Here is an 18,485-nt window from a genome sequence, read left to right as displayed (position 1 = left end):
TCTGGAGGCAGGTTGTTCCACTGGTTAATTGTTCTAACTGTCAGGAAGTTTCTCCTTAGTTCTAGGTTGCTTCTCTCCTTGATTAGTTTCCATCTGTTGCTTCTTGTCCTGCCTTCAGGTGCTTTGGAGAATAGCTTGACTCCCTCTTCTTTGTGGCAGCCCCTATTATGTTAGCCCTTCTAGTAGCTGTCTCACAGTGCTTGTTCAATTTTCAATGACCACACCCAAATCCTTCTCAGATGCAATGTTCCCAAACCATGGATCCTCCTTCTTGCATGTGAATCCTACATTTTCTCTCCCTAAATATAACATCTTAATGGACAAACTGATCCTCTCAGTCTTCCAACCTATCCAGATTACACTTCAATCTTTTTTTGTCTTGGGCATTGGCCAATACTTCCAATTTTATATCATTCACAAATTTCCTAAGTACTGATAAAGGAGAATATTTGTAGCTCAGGGTTGAAATGAGCAGTTGTTGGTGCTCTCTGAGCTTGGTTGTTTTCTTGCAGACCTTTCATTAGCCAAACTAGGTAACATTATCAATGCTAAATTGCTGGTGCTAGTACTGATGAAGTTACCTAGTTTGGGCAATGAAACATCTGCAAGAAAACCACCAAGCTCAAAGAGCACCCAGCACCACTAAAATTTCATAAGTTGTCTATCAGTCCTATCATTCAGATAATTTTTAACAAAAATGTTGAATAATGCTGGCCCCAAGACAGACAGACCCCAGTGGAACTCTACTTGTCATTGCTCTCCAAGCTGATGTAGAGCAGGGGTCTTCAAAGTTGGCCGTTTTATGACTTGTGGACTTCAACTCCCAGAATTCCTCAGCCAGCGTGCCTGGCTGAGGAATTCTGGGAGTTGAAGTCCACAAGTCATAAAAGAGCCAAGTTTGAAGACCCCTGATGTAGAGTCATTCGTGCTGACTGTTTAGTTCGGCTCCAAGAGGGATTTTGCTTTGTTTTTACTTACTACAAAATGGGGGGGAAATCAAAAGGAAAAAAGAAGCAATGCAACAACAGCAAATATATGTGCACGCGCACACACAAACACACAGTCCTCACTTAGCTATACACTACACAGGAAAGAATTTCAAGATGTTATTTGTATATAGCTGTACTATTTTCAGTGTAACCTTATACATACTTATTTTCAAACAATTTTCATCATAGCCAGACTTCCTGCTTCATAAAGATGCAAGGAGTTGCAATCTTGGCATAGTTTACAAGTAATGTGCAATCAACTTTCATTTGATATCGCCCCATCAATCAAATCACACTGCCAATATGTTTCACTCTGCACCAACCTATACATTCTGAAAATAAATGAGCAACAGCATCCTATTTCAGTATTGCAGAACTTTTTTCAGATATGTATAAACTAACAAAGCATCAAGCTCACCTCAGCTGATCTCAAAAAAGTCTGCAGGATTAATACTGATTAATAAATGGATAGGAGGCCACAGAGAGATATACTCTGCTGGAAAATGAAAAGGCATCTTGGGTCAAGTCAGTGGCAAAGCATTCTGGTATACAGCCAAGAGAACTGTAGGTCTGGGTCCACGGAGTCACTATAATCGAATCATAACTTGATTCGAGGATGTGTTTATTTTTTTTTAACTTGATGAGCTTATAAACCACAGAGGAGTTAAAATATCTTGATGCTCCCTGCATTACCCAGCAGTGAATAAATCAGGGTTTTAAGAAGGCCCTGAAGACCTGGTTCTTCACTCAGGAACAGAGCCAGAAAGTCTGATGATTTTTTCCTGTCTGTTTGAGTTGTGCTCTCTGGTGCAATGTTTTGTGTTATCAGATTTTATCACTTTACCATTTTCCTTTGTCGATATTGTTAATTGTTTTAAACCTTGACAGCAACCCAGAGAAGTGGGCAGTTGTATGAACTGAGTGAATGAATAAATAAAATGAAATCAGATACTGTGAAACTCTGCCGAAAGAATAAAAACTAAGGTTATTTCTTGTAAATAAATGTTAAGGATCACAATGTAATCAACTTCTCCGTACTTGCTTCCAAAGAAGAGAGAGAGGAAGAGAAAGAAAGCGGTGAGAGAAATTAAGTACTTCTTTGGTTCCACGCCTACCTTAGCAGTTGGCTTGCCTTGAGCGACAAACGTTGCGTATGCCTTGCACACACTCCATTGCTCACCTTTGCAGAGATCCTCACAGTTGACTTGGACCCCAACCTGAAAACCATTGCCAGGAGAAAAGGTGAAAACCCTCTGTGAGACAGGCTGATTCTTAAAAAGAAAAAGGCCCTGTATCTATTACCAATCAATCAATTAGGAAAGTATTACCGTTCCCTTCCTCCAAGGACTACTTTGTATCACCTGAAGGGATTGCACTGCTCACTATCTTTGTTTTGTTCCAGTGTTTAATCCAGTTTGGGCAATTCATACTTCTGAATATTTAGAAGACAATAGGCAGTGCAATAATTGTGTTCTATCTACTACCATTTTCTACGCCGATGAATTACCAAAATTCGTTCCCTGAGGCAGCAAAACAAAACAAAACCTGACATCCCTTGGATCCAGCTGTTTCTTTTGCCTACAACGGAAGCCAAATTGCAAATAAAAGGAGTGGAAATGCCCCCCTTGAGCCTGCAGAGACACTTGTGTATTATTACAAAAAAGCAATCAAAATTAGAAGGAAAAACTAACATTAGGAGAGGGTTATACAAGTTCTGTACATGGCGTAGCACAATCCTCGTCATTCAGGGAAGTGTTCTTCTGCTGCTTTACACATTTTCAATGAACATTCTCAAAGTTCTAGCCCGTACAGAGGATAACATCATGACTCAAAGACTGTATTCCATGGAGGACACTGAGGTTTTACAGAGAACATGAACGCATGTAAGAAGAAACATGCTGGCAGTTTTTCCAGCATGATTTTTCCACCGTGATTAGTGCATTAATAGTGTATACCTGACTGGCAGGGAATTGGGTAAGATGCTTATTGTGGTCATAAGTCAAGGACTACCTGTGTAAGCTGAAATCTCCTTCCAGTCTCCCGTGTTGAACGAGACTAAGAAAAGGCCCTGGAGGTTGAGCCAACATGTTCAGCCTTATGGCTCTTTGTGTTTGGGTGTCCTGTTCAACTTGAAAAGCACAAAGAGAAACAACTTCCTGCCAAAGTATGGACACTGTCCCTAAGAGCCTCAGATCTTCTCCCAGTCCATCTGAGCAAACAGGTTCTTGGTATTTGCTATGTTAGCGATTCTTAAATATTCCACAAAATAGTAACCTAGCGATTTTGTTGTTAAATTGCAGAACTTACAGAAGCAAATCCAAAAGCCCAAGTAGATGAGTTAGATACAGTTTTGATTAAATACAATGCTGCTGCGTGAATCTCAAGAACTGGCTGTGGAGTGAGAAATGCACAAACTGTATTTCACCTACACTGACGTTACACACCAAGCAAAATGGGAAAAATCTGGTCTGCTTTCTGGCAAAACCCTTTTTCCCCTGACAGGATCCTCGATATGGAATATATACACTTGTACCACTCTTTACAACTCTAAAGTTACCCATGAACCAGCTGGATACAGTGGAGTCTTAACTTTTTCTACAAATTTGTCCCAATGTTCTATTTCCTTCCCAACAAACATTTCCATGATCCTCTAAAATCAAATTGGCAATAGGATGAATTGATTATATTATTTTAGTTATTCCGCCCTTATTTGCCATTTTATTTACAACCGTTCTGAGGTGTACAAATCTGGATTTCTTTTTCATTCTCCCGTTTGTTAGTAGTGCTAGTTGTTAATGTTGTTAATGCTAGCGTCTGGTTTCACATGGAGTTGGTTTTACAAGTGTTCTTATAGACTAACAAGTGTCTTAATCTTTTTGTCTTATATTGGGGAAGAGTAATTAATCAAATCAAATCAAGTCAATGACATGCAAGCAAACAAAGCTCATCCTTTGGACTGCAATGAGTTTCACTCTGAACCAAAGTATGGCTCAATCATCTGATAGAAGTGTCCTAGGAACAAGTGGAATTCAAATGTACTTTCATAAGAAAATGTAGACATAGTGTAGCCAGTATCTCATTTCTGCAAAAGAGAAACAAAAAGGCACTGAACACCAGCAGCTTAGTGCCATCACATCGATGAGTACCTTGGGGTTGCAAAAATGAGAGAGCACTTTCAGTTGTCTATGTTTGGCTTGAAGTTGCAACCTCTGTATAATCAACTCTAAGTGGACAATTCAGAAGTATGTAGGGAAGAGTTTAGACAGTTTTGGGGGCAAAAGATGCAAACTATATCTGAAGCACAGCTTCCAAAAGTCAAAGCAAACAGTCACCCAAGACAGTGTCGAAGCATACATACCTCCATGCTAGAATTAAATGCTCGGTTCACTTTAGCTTTGATGTTGACAACCTGCCCCACGCTAGGAATGGGGGAGAAAAAAATGAAAAGTAAGATAAAATTCTCCAAAATTCCATTGATAGAAAACATATTGTAGTTCTAATATGAAATTGATCCGAGTGGGAGATACTATTTTACAAACATGTTGACAAGCTTCATTGTTAAAAAAAGGCTGTGAATCTGAACACTTCTGTCTAAAACCCACACACTTAAATTAATTCTTGCAGACATCTAGACAGCAGGATTAAGATACTGTTCTGGACAAATATTATTTTATTTTTCCTTTCTCCCAAGTGGAAGACTTTGGCAGCCAAGAGTTCCAAGGGCTTTTGGGTTCATTGGTTAGGATATAGAGATAAGATTTCACGTCACTAAATATACACTTAGTCATGTCTGATACTCAGTAAATAATAATAATAATAATTTAATTTTTATACCGCCCTTCTCCCGAAGGACTCATGATACAGAACATGCAGTCCCTTGGCTGTGTTCCTAGTCCACGGGTCGGCAACCCCTTCTCCTGTGGCTCCCAGCCATTTGCAGAGAGAGAGAGACAGAGAAAGAGAGACAGAGAGAGACAGAGAGAGGTACTTGTGCTTCCCTTCTCTCTCTCTCTCTCTCTCTCTGTGTGTGTGTGTGTGTGTGTGTGTGTGTGTGTGTGTGTGTGTAAAACTCATGCTGTTCTCCGAGAAGCTGACAAGCTTATTGGGCGGGGCTCCTGCCTTTGCTGCGTCTCCACAGGAAGCAGCAGAAAGCAGGGCAGGAGAGCCAGCTCAATAAGAATGTGTGTCAGCTTGTCCAGAACAGCGTGAAGCCAGCTTGCCAGGTGAGCAGAGGTTCGGACAGAGGCAGAGAGAGGGAGGGATGGAGGAAGAGAGAGAGAGAGGGAGGGAGGGAGGGAGGAAGAGAGAGGGAGGGGGAGAGAGAGAGAGAGGGAGGGAGGGAGGAAGAGAGAGGGAGGGGGGAGAGAGAGAGAGAGAGGGAGGAAGGGGGAGAGAGAGAGAGAACTCATGCACAGCAGCCTCTTTCTTTTTAATTAAACTCTTCAATCAAGTCCCCCTCCTTGCGTGCGTGTGCGGGTTTTGCGGCTCCCAGTGTTTTTTTTCCTCTGGGAAATGGGTCCAAGTGACTCCAAGTCCTAGACTCACAGATGTTCAGGTTTCATTCAACTCTCCTAACCAGTATTGGCTTTCCTTCAACTTTCAGTTGCCTAGTGTAGAATCAAATGGTGAAGACATTAGCACCTTCATGAAAAGTATTCTTCAAATGATATTTCATTCCAACACATTTTGTTACATGAGTTAAGGTGTTAAATGGGAATCGATGAGACCACAAAGATTCACTGGGTGACTTTGGGTCAATCATGCTTGAACCACCCACCACCCTGTACAATGATGGAATGAAGGGTAATAGGAGGAGGGCATGCTACCTTGAGCTACATTAAAAGATGGGATATAAATCGAGCCAATAAATACTAAAAATAAACCCTGAGTAAATCCATAACGTTCACTAAACTCACCACAACAATTAATACCGGAGAGTAAAGACTGCAAGCTACTTCTTGTTCCCTAATCATTGAAGAACATATAAAACCCATCTTGGCATGTTCTCAAGTGAAGATTAAGTACAGGCAATCCTCGACTTACAACCATTCATTCAGCGAGCATTTGAAGATACAACAGCAAATGAAAAAAAAAAGACTTATGACAGATTTTCACATTTACAACTGTTGCAGCATCCCCATGGTCATGTAATCAAAATTTGGATGCTTGGCAAACTGACATGTATTGATGACGGTTGCAACGTCATGGGGTCATGCAATGCCATTTGTAACCTTCCCAGATAGCTTCCAACCAGCAAAGTCAGCAGCACAAGTCACTTAACAACTGCCTCACTTAGCAATGGAAATGTTGGGCTCAAAGATGATTGTAAGTTGAGGACTACCTGTACCGCTTTAAGAAGGAGGAAACATAAATGGAGCATATATGGAAGATACAAAAATGTTTTAGATAATAAAGCCGAACAGACGGTGAACTACTAATGAAACCAAAAGGACTATTCAAAACACTTAATGTATTATTTGATCCATAGGGCAGAATGAAAATTGAATTAATGGGATGTAGAGCAATGCACTATTATCGGTACTGGCCCTCACTGTGTAAGAGCTGTTTCAGGTTTTGCAGAACATCTTCCACTTTAATTGTAAATTCTTTAAAAACAGGATACACACTGAACACAATCAACAATGAAGTACGATTTGTTGATTTAAAAAGACTAAACAAAAGTGAAGTGATCTAGCTTATAATTCCCCTAGTAAGCGACTTTTTTCTGTGCTGATTGGGGTGTCTGAGAAACTTAGTCCAAAATGGCAGCCGAACAGCACCTCACCTATCCAGATTCTACCGAGAGTAAACCCAACAATTTGTTATTTCTTATGGCTTAATTTGCTGTGCAACCAAGCCAACTGTAGTTTGTATAAAGAAGCATGGTTAGCATGGGATGTTAATGCATTTATAGTTCACGTAAGTAGAACTTACTCCCAGAAAAATGCACACCCCAAAAAAAACCCCAATCATTATCTTTCCTCCTATGCTCCTTCTTAGGAAAATTATGATACATGCACACTTTTTAAAATATTTCTATAAAATACATCAAATTCAGAGTTAAGAGAAACTATTTATAGATTGTTTTTCAGAGGCCTAAGCAGTAGGACATAATAACTGAGTTATGTGTCCATCAATTGACATCAGGGAATGCACTGATATGACAAACAGGTAGAAAATGTAATACTCCATAATTGCACTTCAGCTCAGCAACGAACTTTGCATGATTCGATCATTAAAAAACATTCCAAAGAAGCTTGACTCTTCTCTAGAGTTTAGGTAAAAATGAACAACCATTGTAGGCCAACTGAGTCATCTTTTTGATGTTTTAGTTATACCCTAGAAAAAGGAAACCACTTTCATTTTAGAGCATCAGAAGGAAGAAGGAAGTCAAACACATCTATAAAATGAGCTCTTCATTTGGTGATTGCATGATTTCTAGGAGCTAAAAAAATAGGTGAATAAACAACCCTTAACTTTTCAACACTCGACTTAAGACTGTAATGGAGCTTGTTCATTAGAGCCATAAGTCCAGATGGTCATAAAATTGGTTATTCACTTGATCGATTTATGACCTTTTTTGTGATGGTTCGCTATGAGTTGGTTTTGCCAAAAACTGAAAATAAATGTTGGTTTTCGGAAAACCATCATAAAATGTGGTTACATGATTGTAAGATGCTTCAAACAGCCATAAATGTGGGCTAGTTCTGAGAGCCCAACATGTGGTCACATGAAGCACCTGGCCAATGGAATTGGATCATAAGTACTACCAGGAGGTCAATTCTAACCTCAAATGGTCACTAATTGACCATGAATTTCACAGACACCTACGTGCCCACAATTAGTCAGTTTCTTTTGGAGTCTAGACTCAAGGAACATCGACAAGATGCAGAAAATGAGTAGGGACATTTAGCTATGCCAGAGCAGTAGTGGGTTAGGAGACCAGCAGCCTATTCTACTGTATAAATGTGTACTGCAAAGGTTCATACCAAACTTCATTCTTTCCATATGAGTACCAAGGAGAATCTATAAGCATCTGTCTGACATAAAAGTGGGAGGAGAAGAGAAAACCAAAAGTGTGAAAAAGAAGTCACATATCACAATTAAAAGATGCTCTCCATAAAACAATTTCATTGGGATCCAAGGGATGTTAAAATTTCATCAAGGAATAACAGAATTCCATCCATAGCTCTGAGAACATTATTGGGGCTATGATCTGAAGGTTCCACACATCAGGTAATTTTACTGAGTGACCCCCTATCATCCATTATCCAGTGTCTCTTCCTTTAAAATTCTGCCCAACAATTAACTTTGTTGGTGTTTTACTTTCTTCTGCCGTACCTTGTTTTATTTTAGTGCCAGATCATGAATCAATAAGAATGCATTGATGGGAAGGAACTACATATTTTAAACTTGGAATAGTTTTTCCCCCAATTTACGCTATTCAAAAAAATATTTTCAAATATTTGATGCTTTTAATATTCATTTTCTGCTATGCAAACAGGGATTCGTGTGCACTATGCTTTATGGCTATCTATTTTTGGATGTTAAAGAGAGCTGTGGCATAGGGTAACAAATAAAAGGAAAGGAAAAGAAAGTATCAATTAAAAGAAATAATCCATTCCTACAAGAGTATTATGTTAGGCTGCTCTTAAAGATGTATTAGATTATTTCTGTAGGGGGAAAAAGATGAGGAAGATATTTAAAATATGCAGAGAAAATGGTAGGAATGCCCATTTCAATTTTGCTTACGTTCAGCCATATATCTATTCAAATATCTACATCTTTTCATTGTTCACTGGTAAAGAACTGACTTTACAGATAGTCCTTGACTTACAACAATACATTTAATAACTGTTCAAAGTTACAACGGCACTGAAAAATGTGACTTATGACCGTTGCTGATACAAATCCTGGGTTTTTCAAAAATACCAGTAAATAATTCCATGCTAGATAACTAAACAGCCTGACCCAAGAAGAAATAGCTTCCTATGTCTCCTTTATGCTGGAATAAATACAATTGCTTAATTGAAGGAAAAACATACTCTTGTTAAAATGCATAATTACTCTCAGTATCACCAAAACACACCGGAACTCCATATATGTGTGTTGTTTCCTTCTCAATGAGAAAAATACTAAAGCTGTATCCTGTTCCAAAATCATCCTTTTCTAGATATATGGTGCACGACAGCAAAGACAGCATGTTTTCAATGGCTGAAAACATTTTTTCTGGAGAAATAACTTAAAACCTTTCCAAAATGGATTCCTGCAGTTCAAACAACCCTGTGGTTCTCCTGTTCTTGGGAGAAGCCTAAGATGGGAGATGCCTTTCAACATTAAGAAAAGCCAAAGACTATCATTGTTTGCACAGTATTCTCAGTTAAGAACATAAAATGCCCCCACAGTTGAAATCTTGTCCCACCCTCCTGCTTAACTACTAGCTCACGTGCCCATTTTTTCTTAATGTTATTCATTGGCTCCATGACTGAGAATTGGCAAAGTTATTCAGACTATGAAAAGCTAATTAATGTGATACAGATTTCTTCTAGTTTTGCAAAGCACTAGGAAACATCTATTCAAAAGCCAGTTGAACAGCAAACGGCAAGGAAGTGAGGCAGTTACCTAATTGTGTGCTCAAAATAGATATCATCCACTGAAGCTGTGACGCAGGGACAGCCTGCATGCCTCTCAGCTGAAAAGATAAACAAACCACATTAGTTATGTACATCATTGCACCAAAAAGAACCCTTTTTTCTTCACTGTAATTAGGCTTAGAATGGGGGGGGGAATCTTAGCTGCTAGAGCACAATCTACCCCATGGTATACATTGTAAGAACTATGGGATCCAATACACAAGGCTTCTCCAGAAAAGAGGATTTATGGGACCAGGAAAAATTCCAGGCACATGAATACTCTGTTGCCCAGAAAGCTTACTGATGAAAGGCCACTGAATCTGAAAAGAGGGTTCAGCTTTTTTGCAATGCCAACTCCAGAAAATACATTGCTTAGCTTTCCAACACTTCCTTTACTAAAAAGTTGCCCACCTCTTCTAAAACAGCGGTTATTTCTACAGTTTTATGGGCAGTTCTAACTTGCAAGCCCTAATTTCATTTCACGGGCAGTTGTCTAAGAATTGTACAGGAAACTGTATGAGAACAGCCTCTATCAACAGATGTGTTAGATCACATTTAAGGAGAGAACAGTTAAAAGCTATATAACTATTTTAACTGCCATGTTAAGGTTTAACTGAGGGACAATTTTAATTAACGATGCTTATTTTACTTGGTGGGAGTAAAGAGGAGCTTCCGCATATACAACATACCCTGCTCTTCAGAAGATTGTTAAATATGGCATAACAGTAGGAACCTAGTGTCACTACTTCTTTCTGACATAATCATTCACCTGACAAGATTCAGGAGCCCGGCCAAAGATGCAAACTTGTTTTTATTCTTTGTTGTAATCCAAATGCCAGTTGATAAGTTTCAGAATTCTTGTTGTTAAAAGATTTTAGTGGCAAGTAAATGGCTTGAGATTTGTATCTTTGGTTATAGTCCATAGGCAGCTAATCGTATCAGCTGGATCAATCAATTCTAACCCTTTGGCGACAGGAGGTCTGCCCAGGCTCTGATTTAGAGATGGAAATTGGCGAAAGTATTTGGGTTATAGAAAACTGCAATTAATGGGAAAATGTAACAGAAAGCCTATTCCGACCAGATTTAATTTGAAAAAGGAAGTAATTAATAGCAACAACGATGAAAATGTTGGTTTAGATGAAATTGAAAGCAGAGAACATTCTCTCAGGATGCTTGGAGGCTTATTGTCTCAGTTATATACACTATTTGTGTGTGTTTAATCACTGCTTAGAGAGGGCCCCAAAATCAACATGATTAAATAGTAATATGAAAGAAACTCAAGAGTCCAAAGCTGCTCAAATGTTTTCTTCCCAGAGGTTTCTCTGGATCCTTATCCTATACAACTTTCTTCTATTACATCATAGAAGACTGGTAATAACTATAAGGAAAAAAGGGGGGGAAGGGGGGGCTTAAAAATAACTAGTAGGGCTTAACAGTTCCATTGTTGCCACTGACTATACTAATATGCTGTAATAAAACATAAGATGATTTTATTTCATTGTTCATTTATTTCTCCCACCATTATTATTTTTTATAAATAACTCAAGGTTTGAACATTTCCAACATATCTTATTTATCCTATTTTTTCCTACAACGGCCTTGTGAGGTGGGTTGGGCTGAGGGAGAATGACTAGGCCCAAAGTCACCCAGCCAGCTTTTTCAACTCCCTAAATATTTGAACAATTTATATTTTAATAAATACACAGTAGCCTTTCAAAAGCTAGATTAAATATGTTGCCATCAAATACTGTATGATAGATTAAAAAAAAGATCCAATTTCTCAATGATTTTGTCCCTGTAATTGATCCTGAAACAATAAAATACAATATTTTATTGTATTGTGAATTTTACTAGAAAATATATCTGAACTATTGTTCTGGATAGAACATCCAAGTAATCATATCAATAATTGAAATAGATGTACTATTATATGATAATTTCATATAATTCCTTTAAAAATTGTGTGAAATTGATTAACTACCAATATTTTATTTATCTCCTTTTAAAAGGAACCTCTTTACAAGTTTTCAAATCCAGACAGCAATGAAGAAATTAGTTATTCTTAACTTCTACCTCAGACACTCTAATAAAGAGTTTTTTTCTAAAATAATGTTAGCATTTTAAAATATATAAACAAAAAGCTCTCGCTGAGGAACAAATTAGTATGGCTTTCTGGCCAGGGAATTTCTAAAACTGATATCAAATTGCCTAGCATGAAAATTATGAGAAATGAAGTATTTGCAGAAGGCTTTTTAACTGAAAAACCTTTGCAACCACTTTTATTCATCTCATTCTTAAGTGAACAGAACTGAGACAGCTAAATAAATAGAAGATATTTCAAATAGCTGTCTAAGCTGTTTGAACAGGCAAAAAATTGGCAATTATGATTTCCAACATATAGGAGTAACACACTGTACCTTGAAGAGTGATATAATAATCAAACAAAAAGCTAAGATCTTGACATGGTCACTCACTGAATGAAAACTTTGGAGCAGATAGCAAAAGAAATAAAATGAGGGCTGACAGAGACCCAAGTTAAGTCTATCCTCAGATATGAACACTTGTTGGGTGAGATTTAAGTAGCCATTCTTTCTCCTCTCAGCAAATCTCCCAGGGCTGATGTTGGGGGAAACAACTAGATCAGGGGTGTCAAACTGCTGGCCCACAGGCCGGATGCTTCATGAAGAAACCGCGCCCAGCCCAATGTCGAAAAAGCTCCAATATATTGTGTGACGTCACATGATGTCATGAGTTTGACATGTCTGAACTAGATAGACAATATGAAGAATATTTTTGACATTCAAATTTGATATACCTTAATACTTTTCATTAACCAGTGGTGCATTGCATTTAAAAGATGTCTCACTAAAGTGTCAGTAGATTTTTTTTCATTGAGCAGGAGAAATAATGATGATGCAGATAAAATAAATACATTTCTATTCAGGAAATCAAATGTCAGTAAGTTTAGGGCAAAGAAAAGTTTTCAGCCAATCTCAATGTATACATGGTTGTATTTTGACAATAAAGGTTATGAGCACTAGTTTAGGGCACTTTTTTAAAAAGTAATAAACAGCTTCAAGAAAGAAAAGTCTACTGCCCATCATTACCATGAACAGCTAAAGGAAACCTCTCGTTAAAAACAATTTGCCTAGATATCAGGAAAGCCAAGTGTTATAGCCTTCATATCCCTAGCTGCAAGGATGTCTCCAATCAATCTATGGTTAAAAAAATAGGGTAAATCCTATTATTTTCTTACAGATTAATCTGAAAGGGATCTTATGGCTGGACAAACTTCCTATGCAGCTTAAGTTGTGACATGATAATATTCAAACATTCGCAACCATAGGATTATTTAAAAAGTTGAACTGGACTAGCAGAACTTGAATTCATTGTTGTCAATCTCTGAATTAATTGCCTTAGAAATGAAGAAGCAGGAAACTTTTATGAAGCTAAAAGAGCCAACCAGAGTTGAGGACCTTTGCAGGAAACCTGTGATCTTCCAGAGTTCATTCAATTATAGCTTTCCATAATTTCTGGGTATGCTGGTTAGTGGGAGTAGCTTAAAAGCAAAGGATCTGCAAAAGCAAGTACTTGCATGCTACAATCAGTGACCACGTTTCTTCAGTTGTTTCTGTGCAGCCCACTAGATCTGGCAGGGGAGCATACTCTGGTTTCTGTCTATTAAGCAGTGTCACTTGGCAGGACCCAGGAAGTGGGCCTTCTCCGTTGAAGCGCCCACCCTTTTAAACAACATGCACCCTGAGCTTCGTTTAACCCCAGTTCTGCTACCATTTCGTAAGTTCTTGAAGACAGGATGTTCCTCCAGATATGGAGCCTGTCGTTGTGGTTTTCTTTGGTAAGAGGTGGTGAGGTGGCTGAGCTGATTGGCTTGAGGCGGCACTGTGTTATTATTATGTTCTTTGTCATCATTTTTGTTTTGTTGGTTTTTACTTCTGTTCCCCATCCAGAGTTACGATGGCAAAATGGGTGGCTATATAAAATTAAGAAAATAAATGTTCCCTCCAAGTCTTTTGGACCACAAGCCCTTTCAGACCCTTCCAGTAAAATCCAAGGATTATAGATAATGTTCCAAGAATATCTGGAGGAAACCAGATTCCTATTTCTCCACCCACTAGGCTGTTTTCTGCTTCTAACCTGGTGACGGTCAGCAAGAAATTAACGGGAGGTCAAAGAACAGAGGTAGATGGGCCATATTCTCTACCCACTTCTTCCAAATCTTGTTATAGTTCCTATATTTATCGATCACCGCACGTGGTCTAACTAGACCTTTCAATGTTAAACCCTAAGCTTGCTTTCAGAATAACAGAATAACAAAGTTGGAAGGGACCTTAGAGGTCTTCCAGTCCAACCCCCCCTCTTGCTCATGCAGGAGATCCTACACCATGTCAGACTAATGGTTGTCCAACTCATTCCACTGATTAATTATTCTGTCAGGAAATTTCTCCTTACTTCTAGGTTGGTTCTCTCCTAGATTAGTTTCCATTCATTGCTTCTTGTCCTGCCCTCTGATGCTTTGGAGAATAGGTTGACCCCCTCTTCTCTGTGACAGCCCCTCAAATATAGGTAATCCTCGACTTACAACAATCAGTTTAGTGACTGTTGAAAGTTGCAAGGGCACTGAAAAAAGGGACTTATGACCAGTTTTCACTTAGGAGCACTGCAGCATTCCTATGGCCATGTGATCAAAACTCAGATACTTGGCAACTGACTCATATTTATGACATGTGCAGTGTCCCAGGGCCATGTGACCACCTTCGGTAACCTTCTGACAAGCAAAAACCAGTGGGGAAGCCAGATGCGCTTAACAACCGTGTCACTAACTTGACAACTGCAGTGATTCACTTAAGAAGTGTGGCAAGAAAGGTCGTAAAATGGGGGCAAAATTCACTTTGAACAAATGTCTCATTTAGCAACACCAAGGTTGGGCTCAGTTGTGGCCGTTAAGTCGAGAACTACCTGGTCTAGAAAGGCTGCTATCATATCACCCCTAGTGCTTCTTCAAACGTGAACTCTTCCAATGCCCGAGTTATGATTTCTCCAATCCGGACTCAGGTGTCCCGACGATCCGGCACGCCCGTCCCTCGCAAAGCACGCCCGGAAAATACCCACTCTGGCCGGCCGATGGACCCCACCCCCCCGGCAGCACGAATCCCAAGTCAACCCTGATCGGCAACGGCTCCCGCTTCCAAGAGGCTCCCCTGGCCTAATTCACCCGGTCCACCTTAAGAGCCACGCGCGGCCGCGCCAGCCCACCCGCAGGCTCACACCCACCCACCTCCCCGTTTTGGTTCAGCCCAGGGCGGGTTGCCAAGAAACGCGTCCCCGCCCCTCCGTCTGCCATAGGCCGGGAGAGCAAATAGCGCGGCTTTACCCGAAAGACAGGCGGCCGTGTCGATCCACTTCAGCAGCTGCCCGATGCTGAGCTCCTGGCGGTAGTTGGTGTGGCAGGGCTGCACCATCTGACTCATTTGGACCTCGGTGGCGTTCCGGTAGCGCTCCATGGCGCGCTGCGGACGGTCCTCCTGGGGAAGCGCCGAGTTTGCCTGAAGGGAGGGCGGCGCGAGGGAGGGGGAGAAAGGCAGAGCCGGTTCGGGAGAAAAGAGAACAAAAGCGAGTCACTCCTGAGGAAAGATCAACCGCAACGCCAGACCGCTGGAAACCCCCCCCCCCGCCCGCTCCCTCATTCGCGGATTCCCGGTGGCGATCCGCGAATAAAAGCGCCGAGGCGGCGCGCTACACACACACACACCCGCCTTGGCGAAGACCGGCTGCTCTTTCTCCTCGGCTGAATCCCGAGTCGAACGAAAGTTTCCAAGACTTCGGGGCTTGCCTTCTCCCCAGTCTGGCCTTGGGACAATCATTCGGCCAAGCCCAGGAGAAAGGGCCGGCAATTCTGGAAGTTTCTTTTTTATTTTATTTTTATTCCATTTATATCCCGCCCTTCTCCGAAGACTCAGGGCGGCTTACAAGCTTTAGCAGTAGCCTTCATTCTATGTATATGCCTGCTTATTAGGGCTTTCACACACACACACACACACACATCCAAGTGGCATTATTACAAAGTCATCTTAATATGAGCCTTGGTGGAGCAGTGGGCTAATGCCTCCTTTGTTGTTGTTAGTTGCGAAGTCGTGTCCGGCCCATCGCGACCCTATGGACAACATTCCTCCAGGCCTTAATGCCTCCTTAAGTAACACCAGCTGCCTGCAATTAGTGCAGGTTCGCATCCCACCAGGCTCAAGGTTGACTCAGCCTTCCATCCTTCCGAGGTAGGTAAAATGAGGACCCAGATTGTTGGGGACAATTAAGCTGACTTTGTAATAATGCCGCTTGGGGTGTGTGTGAAAGCCCTAATAAGCAGGCATATACATAGAATGAAGGCTACTGCTAAGCTTGTAAGCCGCCCTGAGTCTTCGGAGAAGGGCGGGATATAAATGGAATTAAAATAAAAAAATAATTGCCCCCACCTCGGAAGGATGGAAGGCTGAGTCAACCTTGAGCCTGGTGGGACTCGAACCTGCACTAGTTGCAGGCAGCTGGTGTTACTTAAGGAGGCATTAGCCCACTGCTCCACCAAGGCTCTTGGCTCACCAAGTTACATTCCGATCCCAAGAAATCGTCCACCATTAGGAGTGTGGGGGGACCCCCCCTCCGCCCCCGCTTTATTTTTTTCCATGGGGAAAACCCTCTCTCCTTTTTGGAGTTAATTAAAGACGGCAGGTAAAATTACCCGAAGGAAAGGTCTGCAGCCCTTTTGCATAAATGGCAAAAAAAGAAAAGAAAAACCCCACTCGCCCCGTACTGGATCCCCTGCCTGCCGGAGAGTGAATTTGCCGAGCCCAGCTTTCGCGGAAGTTGGGCTGGCTGCGTGCAAAAAACAGAGCAGAGCGGGGGGAAAAGTGAGCAACCGAGGCTTTGCCATCCAAGGTTTTCCTCCCCGCCTCAAGAATTCCTCCGCGGAAGAGAAACCCTGGTGCGATACTAGCCAAGCGATTGATCCCGGATTAATCCCGAGGGGTTTTAGGAAGGCTACTCCTTATGCCTCTCCCACGACGAAACCCATTATTTTGATTATACAGTACTGGAAAAGTACGTCCACTTGCCCTGAGTCCTACGGGGGAATAGGGCGGTATATAAATTTAATAAAATAAATAAATAAATAAGGTGGACTCTGGTGCTCTCCGAGCTTGGTTTTTTTTTTGACAGACGTTTAGTTAGCCAATTACATATGATCATTGCTGCGTGTTGATGACGTTACCTAGTTAGGTAATGAAATGTCTGCAAGAAAACCGTGATGCTCAAAGAGCACAAAGGACTCCACAGTTCAACCCTGAGCAACAAATGTTCTCTTCTACAGGTAGTCCTCGATTTACAACAGTTCAGTTAGTGACTGTTCAAAGTTACAGTGGCCCTGGGAAAAGTGACTTACTTATGACCATGTTTCACACACTTACGACCACTGCAGCATCCCCATAGTCACGTTATCAAAATTTGTACGCTTGGCAACTGGTTCATATTTATTGACCTTTGCTGCGTCCCAGTGTTACGGGATCACCTTTTGCAACCTTCTGATAAGCAAAATCAATGGGGAAGCCAGCTTCATTTAACAACCGTGTTACTAACTTAACTGCAGTGATTCGCTTAACATCTGTGGCAAGAAAAGTCATAAAATGGGGCAAAATTCACCCAAATGTCTCCCTTAGCAACATAAATTTTGGGCTCAATTGTGATCGTATTGCTTTCTTTTCAAGTGCCTGCATTTTTATGCTGGGCGCTGACAAAGTTTTGTTAGATCCTAACAACGCCATCTAAGCAATACTGCATTGTTAAAAATGATCATACTCTCTTCCCCAAGAAATATATGTTGGTGGCGTTTGACTGATTCATACCATATCTAATGTTTCTTCATGGTCATAAGACCAATGTGGAAAACATGATGGATGAGAATGGGAAATTCTTCCTCCTCACTTTTTATTGGTTAATGATGTTTGATACAGACCATACAGTTTCAGGAGTATGAACAGTTCTCTCCCAGAAGACAGGTTTAGCAATAGCACAACAATATTAAGAGCTTTTCTCACACTCCAGGGCACAACACATTTTCTATTTTGTGTCACAGAAGTGTGCAACCTGTGGCCAACAGCCTTGAGAGTAAATTTCCAGAGTTGTTAACTGGTTGTAATGTAACAGGAATGGGCCAAATTAAGTACCTGACAGTCCCTCAGGACATTTATCTTTGTAGTAGTAGCAAGAGCGTACAAAACATAAGGTTATAAAGATATTCCCTGACCTTACATTCTCCAATACATTACAAGGAATAAGTTGAAGAATACACATAATAAAGTAACAATCATGTCTTCAATGTATTTAATCTGGGGATATACAATTTTCTGATTTTACTATTCCAATCCATATTTTCAGGGTTTTTATAGGTCCCCAAAGTTTCATAAGCCCTGGGGCCTGCATATGTTGTGCCTGATGGCTAACACAGGCACGAGTAAAAGAGGGAAATGGCAACCAATTTTAAAAATATGCAAAATATGCCTTCAAAACCTCTTTACAAAATGTGCCTCCATGTCCTAAAAGTGAAGTGAAGGAGCTGCAGTGCTTTGCTATAAAACGAGTCCCCAAGCCCAGGTCCGTGGACCGGTACAGGGCCGCGGCATGACAGCAACCGGTTTGCACAAACAAGCAAAGCCCCATCCACAGGATGCAGGCAGGCACACAAAACCACACACTCTCCGGTCCATGGAAAAACCTCTCTCCATGGATCTGGTCCCTGGTGCCCAACAGGTTGAGGACCTCTGCTCTAAAATACCTGCACAGTCTGGGGGGGGGTCTT

The 18,485-nt window shown here is 40.8% G+C and overlaps 1 protein-coding gene across 1 annotated transcript in view; it reads right to left on the bottom strand.

The window, feature by feature from the left end:
- The window catches only part of ACOT11 (acyl-CoA thioesterase 11), a 63,312-nt gene that overhangs the window by 27,155 nt on the left and 17,672 nt on the right, over positions 1 to 18,485 (bottom strand). The window contains exons 2-5 of the mRNA XM_081322280.1: positions 15,015 to 15,186; positions 9,612 to 9,681; positions 4,348 to 4,408; positions 2,105 to 2,206 (exon numbers count right to left, since the gene is read on the bottom strand). Of these exons, the coding sequence (XP_081178406.1) occupies positions 2,105 to 2,206; positions 4,348 to 4,408; positions 9,612 to 9,681; positions 15,015 to 15,144 (363 nt within the window). The 5' untranslated portion in view covers positions 15,145 to 15,186. The remainder of the gene's footprint in view (positions 1 to 2,104; positions 2,207 to 4,347; positions 4,409 to 9,611; positions 9,682 to 15,014; positions 15,187 to 18,485) is intronic.

Source organism: Vipera berus, assembly GCF_964194415.1.
Source record: "Vipera berus genome assembly, chromosome: 3".
Classification (NCBI taxonomy): domain Eukaryota; kingdom Metazoa; phylum Chordata; class Lepidosauria; order Squamata; family Viperidae; genus Vipera; species Vipera berus.
The sequence above is the reverse complement of the archived record's forward strand: the minus strand, read 5'-3'. Positions and strand labels throughout refer to the sequence as shown.